At 52.2% G+C, this 9,036-nt stretch overlaps 1 protein-coding gene across 1 annotated transcript in view; it reads right to left on the bottom strand.

Moving 5' to 3' along the window:
* The window catches only part of PLEKHO2 (pleckstrin homology domain containing O2), a 27,919-nt gene that overhangs the window by 9,159 nt on the left and 9,724 nt on the right, over positions 1-9,036 (bottom strand). Inside the window, exon 3 of the mRNA XM_017885100.1 lies at positions 4,037-4,153. Coding sequence (XP_017740589.1) covers positions 4,037-4,153 — 117 coding nt within the window. The remainder of the gene's footprint in view (positions 1-4,036; positions 4,154-9,036) is intronic.

The following is a 9,036-nucleotide window of genomic DNA, read 5'->3' as shown; positions in this document are numbered from 1 at the left end:
TTTTTTTTTTTTTTTAATTGGGGAAAAAAAGATATATCTAAAGTACTAAATCTGGAGCTGGGCAGAGTGAATACTCAGTAATAGGAATTAGCACCATTGCCTTCCCTCTGGACAAAACAGTTCCAGTTTCCTCATCTATAAGATGGGATAACACTGCCTACTACCAAGCAATGCTGAGGAAATTTTTTTTTTTTTTTTTTTTTTTTTTGAGACGGAGTCTTGCTCTGTCGCCCAGGCTGGAGTGCAGTGGCCAGATCTCAGCTCACTGCAAGTTCTGCCTCCCGGGTTTACGCCATTCTCCTGCCTCAGCCTCCCGAGTAGCTGGGACTACAGGCACGCACCACCTCGCCTGGTTAGTTTTTTGTATTTTTTAGTAGAGACGCGGTTTCACCGTGTTAGCCAGGATGGTCTCCATCTCCTGACCTCGTGATCCGCCCGCCTCGGCCTCCCAAAGTGCTGGGATTACAGGCTTGAGCCACCGCGCCCGGCCAATGCTGAGGAAATTAAACATAGTAGGTGCTCAGTAAATAGTTCTTGAATGAATGAGCCAACAAATTAATGAATTGGCCCAAGTTTCCTTCCCTCACCGTTTTTGGACCACTGCCTACTCTCTGACCGCAAGATGCCCTAGTCCTTTGTTGGCAGTCACCAGCTTGCCCATCCTCCGCCTTGGTGTTAGATAGTACCTCCCCTCCCTCCACTCTCCAGTTATGTAACACTGAGGTCGGCCTGGCCCCCTCAGCATCCTCATTATATAATTTCCTCCTGGCTGCCACTGCCACCTCCTCATACAGGGCCCTGGGTCCCACCCCCACCACGCCAGGCACAGCCAAATGCTCATTTGCATGACCAGGGTAAATTCGATCCTGAAAGCAGATCTTCAGTTAAGTCAGAAACCCCAGGGCACCTTGGCAACTGCCTCAGCTCAGCCATCAGGGCTGCTGGGGGCTCAGGGCTGCTGGGGGCTCAGGGGCAGACCACACTGCATCCGGGGTCGCAAAGGCTACCCAACTCTGTGATGGGACCTGCTAGAAAGGAAGTCTGGGGCCAGCCCTTCTACCCAGCTGCTGCTCCTATTCACAGGCTGTGACCCCTGCATGGTGCAGGATTTAGCATCCAGGGAGCTTGAGAAGTCTACAATTGAACTCAGGAGCCAATGGAACAAGAGGAGGCCAGAGAAGAGCCTAGAAGTCCTAGAAGGCCTAGAAGTCTGATTACCAAGTTCTACTCGCTTCACTACTCTGGACCTCAAAGGGACAAGAATAGAACCACTGGACCCAGCCCAAACTGCAGCTCCTTCCCCAGTGGCCCAGCCCACCTGAGTCAGGCTGCCTCAGCTCTCTTCTGCTCCCTTGTGAGAAGCAGAAATGGCCTCAGAGAAGACCTATTGTGCAAGCCAAAAGGTTCCCACAGGAGAAGGAAAACAAGGTTAAACAGGACCCAGCTCCACCCTCCTAAGGAACCCTGTATCTGGCTGAACAAGCCAGGCATTCCACAAGGATGACCAGAATAGAGACAATTAGAATACCAAGAAGTTACCAGCCTGGGCAACATAGTGAGACCCCATCTCTACAAAAAATATGAAAATTAGCCGGGCATGATGGTATGTGCCTGTAGTTCTGGCTACTCAGAAGCTGAGTTGGGAGGATCACCCGAACCTAGGAGGCAGAGGTTGCAGCAAGCTGAGAAAAGGCCACTACACTCCAGCCTGGGTGACAAGAGTGAGATCCTGTCTCAAAAAATAAGAATATCAAGAAGCTGTGCCTCTCCCCCAAAGTCATCCTGAAGGGCCACAGGCTGTACAGGTCCCTGTCCTGAGAACTTTCAAGAAGCCCCAGGGACACAGGCACTTCTAGGAGCTTAGATGCTAACAGGACTAGCCACAGACTAGGCCCACAAGGCCTGGGAAAAGGGGAAGGATAAAATGGCAGAGAGGAAAAAAGTGGGAGGGGAAGAGAGGAGGCAGGAAAGAGGAAAGGGCCAAGCTGGCTGAGACCAGCAGGGCAGCAAGGCCCAGCAGTGGCCACCCTGCTTCCTGGCAGCGTCTGCCTGTGACCTCATGGGCCGGGGTGTGGGGCTGGAAAAGCGGGGGAGAGGGGCATGTAAGACATTGGAGTCTTTGTTTATTTGATTAGAGGGGAAAAAAGGCGGCCTCAGGACCAGACAGCCAGGGTCATGTGACCTCCTGGCCGGCTGGAGGCCTCACTGAGGATGGGGAACACCCAGGCCGCTGAGAAAGGAGGGTGAAAGGATGTGGGAATGCGGTGCCCTGGGCCAGGTCCACCAACTGACCTCTGGAGAGCCCCAATCTGTGTGAGCTCCTGGGGTGGGGAGGGTCAGGGGCCCTTGAGCTGGAACCAGGATGCACTGTTTCATCCACAGCACCCACCACTTGCTCCACAGCCCCATCTCCCAGTTGATTGTCCTGTTCTCAGAGCCAGCCTAAATTCTTGCAGGGTTGGGGGCTGGGAAGGAGGGTGTTAGCTGAAGCAGCTGAGAACACAGCTGCACAAACAGGCTTCTCTGAAGGTGATGTTCCACCCTGAGCTGAGCCCAGCCCACCTAGTCTACTACCAGCTGATTCTTGGAGCTGGGGAAAAGAGATGGCCCACAGAACAGCACAGGCAGAGGCCAGAGAGGCTAGGTCTCCCTCCACCCCACATCCACATAGCACACTAAGACACACACCCAGACAGACACACGGCCAGATGAGTACTCAACTACATAAAAAAAAAGGTATATGCACAAGGGCCAGACACACCGGTGGCAGATCTTCACACGGAACATAGTTTGCATCTCATCTCTCTCAAACACACATCCACATATACAGCGCCCACTCAGGAAGGAAGTGGGTCTCCAGGATAGGGTAGGGGCTCCAGGGCTTGAAAAGATTAAAATGTGACTCCTTTTGTCCTCAAAGAGCCCTAAGCAGCAGATGGTCAAGTGAAATCTGGGCCCAGTCCCATGAGCCCTCAGAACACTATAATTACACCAGCCCCTACCCTTGGACACACTTCCAGCTCCCAGTATCACAGCTCCACAGCCCCCTCCACTGCTATCTTGGTTGCTTCTGTGCCCCCACCCCCTGCAGAGTAGGACAAAGGGTCAATGAGTAAAGCATCTTGGTATTCAGGGTCTGCAGAGGACTGGGCTCCCATTCCCTAAAGCTGAGGAAGAAACAGAATGGCCTCCAGCAGGCCCAGACCAGACTTGCTCCCCAACCCCCAACCTCTGTGACTCAGCCCTATTCTGCGAGGCTCCACATGACATGCAGAGCACAAGGCAAGGAATGGCCCAGCCGCAGATGGGTGCAAGCTGGCGAGAGGCACTGTGCATGCCAGCCTCAAATCTGAACTCTCTTCTGACATCTGTGAAGCTACACCATGTGTCAACACCCACCAGACTCCCTGCCAGAGAAATGTGGTGCAAACAGCAAACTTCATCTGCACACACAGCATGTCCCAAGGAAAGACTCTCTCAAACCAGGGATCTTTCCCAGCTACAGCCACGAAAGGAAAGTACAAGGGGAGGAAAGCTGGAGGGCTGCAGGCCTCCCAGTCCTGAGTCCAGGATGGGCCCACCCAGAAAGGCCTGGGATAAAGGGAGGCCCCACCCTCCCGCTCTGCCCCAGGCTACATCAAGGTGTTGAGGCCTGGCAGGGTGGAGGCCTCATCCACAGCTCTCCTGCCTCAGCCCTGGGCCTCCCCCAGGGTCTGGGGTAAAGTCAAGTGCCCCACCTCCCAAACGCTACTTTCCAACCTACAGCCTGGGATGGAGGGCCTGGGCCTGCAAGGGGAAGACAGGAGCAGAGCTCTCTCAACAGAGCCCTAAGTGCATCTCTTATCAACTAGGGGCTTGGAAGACTCCGAGACAAAATGAGTAAAGGTCTGACCTATGGTGGCTGCTAGGGCTGAGCCTCAGCCACATGCAACAGAAAACAGGCTTTTTAAAGGGGCCAGGCCTGCTAAACCTGCTTAGGCCTCCCAAGGCGACTCTGGCCTAGAGGGAAATGGGGCAGCAGCAGGCATCTTCCTACCTTGTTCCCTGGGGATCGCAGCAGGATAAAGCGGTGTTTCCGCTTGAGGAGGGCACGAAGGTCCTGGCACTTCTCATAGCTGCCCAGCTCCACGGTCTCCACACACTTCTGATCATCCTGGGGAGGGAAACAGAAGGGACATGAGCTGGTGACAGTCAGATCCACCACCACCCTCAGCCACTCACGCCCCAGACCCTGATCCCACTCAGTGAGGACATCACTTGGTCAGAGTGAGGACCTCAGGCTGCTAGTCAGTCACCAAGATGTGGTGTCCAGACCCTGGCAAGTGCATGCTGGCTGGAGGGATGCCTGTGAGGCTCCCCATCCAGATGGGAGACGGGCACATAGCCCAGAGGCAGGTATGTGCCTAAGGCCAGAGGAGGAAACAGGGGAAGCTACAGAGGCTAAGAAAAGGCTATCTGGGGTCCAGCCATGCCCAGAGGCCAAGCAGAGATCTGTGGAAGAGACAGCCAGAGGAAGAATGCAGGATGCCACAAAATGGCAGGCAGGGAGTGGGATGGGGACCAGGGACAACAAAGACTTTCCAGGAAGAGCCAGAGGGAAGTGTGAACAAGGCACATTTGGGGCTACGTGCCCTGCCTTCAGCACAGCCATCCTGAATTGTGTTCCTCACTCAGCATCACCCCCTGCTGAGCCTTGGCTTGGGAGAGCAGCACTTCGTCCAAGGCTGCAGGCTACATACAAGCAAGAGGCAAGGGCTCCTTCAAGTGCATCCCATCCCCATCCCACCACTTGGAGGCCTCATCATTAGGAGGGCCAGTGGCCAGGACAGTGTCCAGCCTCTTCCTGGCCATCTCTAGACACTAGCCAGGCTGTCTTCCTGCCGACCACCCCTGACATTTGAGTGCTTTCTCTACAGACTCCACCCATCAGGTGCCTGTCCAGCAAGCTCCCTCAATGGTGGTCAACAGGTCCTCTTCCAGGGAAGACCCAACTGGAACAACTTCCTGGGTGTGGCACTCTCATCCAGGAGAGTCTAGGGAAGTAGAAGCAGATCCTTTGGCGGGGGAGGGTACGCCATCCTGGGACTGGCCAAAAAGTTAAGGAAACCCTTGCTGATGTTTAACAGAAGGAACCTGACACTCATGAGCACTTCTGCATCCCTGAGTCTCTGAACCTCACAATAACCCTGAAAGCCTACAGCCCCGTATCTGCCTCATTTTAGAGAAGGAAAGAATGAGGCCTGGAGGTGAAGGGATTTGCCCTAGGCACACAGACCCAAATATAAGGGGCAGGGCCCCAACTCAAACCACAGCCTCTGACTCCCAGGTCAGGGCCCTTTCCAGCACAGCACACTCCTTCCAGTCACAGGCAGTAGATTGCTCTGCACAAGGGGTCCTCCAAGGGTGGGACCTAGGCCAGTAGCATCAGCACCACCTGAGAGCTTGTTAGAAATGCAAACTCCTGGCCAGGCACGGTGGCTCACACCTGTAATCCCAGCACTTTGGGAGGCCGAGGCGGGCGGATCACGAGATCAGGAGATCGAGGCCATCCTGGCCAACATGGCAAAACCATGTCTCTACTAAAAAAAAAAAAAATACAAAAAAAAAATACACACAAAAAAATTAGCCAGGCGTAGTCCCAGCTACTCGGGAGGCTGAGGCAGGAGAATGGCGTGAACCCGGAAGGCGAAGCTTGCAGTGAGCCAAGATCGTGCCACTGCACTCCAGCCTGGGCAATAGAGCAAGACTCTGTCTCAAAAAAAAAAAAAAAAAAAAGGAAATGCAAACTCCCAGGCCTCATCCCCACTCAATCATAAACCTAGGGGAGTGGGCCTGGCAATCTGTCTTCTAACTAGCCTTCAGGGATTTTGATGGATGCAAATTTTGTTTGTTTTTTGCTTTTTTGAAACAGAATCTCGCTCTGTCGCTCAGGCTGCAGTGCAGTGGCATGATATCGGCTCACTGCAACCTCTGCCTCTTGGGTTCAAGCAATTCTCTGGCCTCAGCCTCCCGAGTAGCTGGGATTACAGGTGCCCACCACCACACCCAGCTAATTTTTATAGAGATGGGGTTTCACCATGTTGGCCAGGCTGGTCTCGAACTCTTGACCTCAAGTGATCCACCTGCCTCAGCATCCCATAGAGTTGGGATTACAAGCTTGAGCCACTACTCCTGGCCTGGATGTGAATGGTTAAGAACCACTGCTACCAGCCTGGCCAACATAATGAAACCCTGTCTCTATTAAAAATACAAAAATTAGCTGGGCATGGTGGTGTGCGCCTGTGGTCCCAACTACTCAAAAGGCTGAGGCAGGAGAATCGCTTGAACCCAGGAGGCAGAGGCTGCAGTGAGCCAAGAGAGCACCACTGCACTCCAGCTTGGGTGACAGAGTGCAACTCCATCTCAAAGAGAAAGAACCACCGCTCTACATCAGAGGTTCTCAGTCTTGGTGGCACCTGGGAGTTTTTAAAAACCCCAATGCCCAGGCGACATCCCAGACCAATTATACCAGGATCTCTTGGGGGGCAAGGCCCCAAACCTCATGATTTTTTAAAGCAGATGACTGTACATCTAATGTGGATAACCACTAATCGACTCTCTCGTCAGCCCCTCGGAGAAAGGGGAAGAGATGGCCAAGGTGGCCTTACCTCTCCCACCCTGGTTCAATCAAGTATCTTTTCTTTTTTGCTTCCATCCATACATCCCTTTCCAATCTCTAGCCTCCAATACCTTCCAGATTCCTCAGCTAAACACATGGACCAGAAAAATCCTCCTGCTCTGAGAAGCTCCCCTGCCCCCAATCATGAACCCCTGAACTTAAGTGCTCTCCATCCCATCACTTACTGCTGGGGGGATGCAAACATCTACAAAGCACCTGCAAGGTGCAGACACCCTACAAGGTGCTAGAAGCAGAGTCCTGCCATGGGAAGACACAGTCCTGACTCCCCCCTTGGCCATCTTTCTCTACCCCATTCTCTGTTTATCTATCTGCTCATCCTTCTGTTCCCCCAGCTGCACCCTACAAGCAGCAGCCCTCAAGCAGAACATATAAAGGACAAGTTTTCTGAGTGCCTGGTTCAGATTGAGAACTCAGGAAGTCTCCTCCCCAGGAATCTGGAGCAGGGAAACTGCCCAGGGAAGAATCCTTGCTTGAGAGAGAGAGCAGCTTACTTGCCCCATGTCCACAGGCCTCCACTAACTGGACCACCACGGGCCCGAATACACCCTCCTTTGCCTGGGAACAAAAGTCCATCCACCTCCACCACTGAGCTCCCAACAACTGCCCGTCCTGGGTCTCCTCTCCACCCCACCCAAGACGCTGAATCATCCCAGCTCTTCTGCAGCTCAGAAAAACGGATAAACCAGCAGGCAATGGGTGAAGGAAGCATCTTTGGAATGTCAGCCTCTCTGACAGCAAAGAAACAGCCAAGAGCCATTCGCGTTCGTTCCTTCGCCTAGTTCCTTACATCAGAAAGAGGAACTGAGCTAATAAGCATTTCTCAATTCCTACTCCCAGGCCAAGCTCCCCACCCCGAGTGCTAAGTTCTTGAAATTACATTTACATTTTAATAGCAATCTTTTCAAAAAAGGAAAAAAAGTGTGATTTAGATTTTTCATGTTTGGGAGATGTGAAATCCTTCCTGCTTCCCAGCTGTGGCCAGATGTACAGAGGCAGTTTAGGACAAGTGACAGTACCTGACAGGCTGACAGCTGAAAGCCTGTCACTTAACTCTCATGGCAGCTGGCACTGGAAGAAGCTGTGACAACCCCCTTTATTGGTAAAAATATCCCCCTGCTGCCTCATTCCCAACTGTGGCACATCCTATTTTGGTGGGAGCAGCAGTAGAGAACATCTGGGGGTGCTGTCTATGCACCCTCATTCCCTTGCCCTCTTCCCACCTCTTCTTTGACACCCTAACTCCATGAGCCAGCAACTCAGGCAGGTCAGACAGGGTGCTTCTCCGGGTTGCCTAACCTTTCTTGTCCTGGGACAACTGTGAATTTGCCAAGATAGCCTGAGGCAGGCTGGGAGAGGCCGATGAGGAAGAGGCAGGCTACCTCTTCTTCTGCCCCCAGGCCAATTCCCAGGTATTTCACCTGTCAAAGGCATATTGTGCTACCCTGTTTTCAGTGGATGGGCTCTCCGATAGCCTCAACCACAGCACACAAACAGCATCTACAAGGAAAAAACCACTTTTCTTTCTCAAGTCTTCACCTACATCTTAATTGACTCTTATTTAACACGCAAGCTTAGCATCCTTGGTTGTCCAAATCTCAAGCCTGCTGAAATCAGAAGGGGAACAAGCATCTGAAGTGTGAAGAAGTGAGGGCTATTAGAGGCACAAAGACAGCAGAAGTTGAAACCAGCAACTTGATGTTAAAGGAGAAAGAAAAGCTGAGAAGTACAGCCTCCTGCCAGTTCAAAACAGAGAGGCAATGTGCCTCTCTACCCCTATGCATCTAGGGAACCCACTCTGCAGGTGGGTCTGACAGGTGATGACACTGAGCCTCCAGGGAAAGATTTTATTTAGGCCAGCATCTTCTCTTGAAGAAAGCAGAGAATATTTAACATATTTTAGAGATTTTCTTGGAAAAATAAGTTTTGGGGTTTACTCGCTGGTGTCTCTTGGTAGAAAGCATGCTGGATTTGCTTCTAGCCCTAACTCCTCCACTCACTGGGAGATGCTGAACAGTCATCTTGTCACCCTGAGCCTCAGTATCCTCTTCTGTAAAATATAATATGATGACCACTCTCATGGGACTATTGAGATTTGTCACAGGGAGATATGTAAGACCATATCTCCAAACAAGTACAAGTGCTACTTATTATTTCTTTTTTGTTTTTTTGAGATGGAGTTTTGCTCTTGTTGCCCAGGCTGGAGTGCAATGGCATGATCTCAGCTCACCGCAACCTCCAACTCCCAGGTTCAAGTGATTCTCCTGCCTCAGCCTCCCGAGTAGCTGGCATTACGGACATGTGCCACCACACCCGGCTAATTTTGTATTTTAGTAGAGAATGGGGTTTCTCGCCGGGCG

Source organism: Rhinopithecus bieti, unplaced genomic scaffold (assembly GCF_001698545.2).
Source record: "Rhinopithecus bieti isolate Rb0 unplaced genomic scaffold, ASM169854v2 scaffold_13262, whole genome shotgun sequence".
NCBI classification, from domain to species: domain Eukaryota; kingdom Metazoa; phylum Chordata; class Mammalia; order Primates; family Cercopithecidae; genus Rhinopithecus; species Rhinopithecus bieti.
Note: the sequence above shows the minus strand (reverse complement) of the source record. Positions and strands in the feature narration are given on the sequence as shown.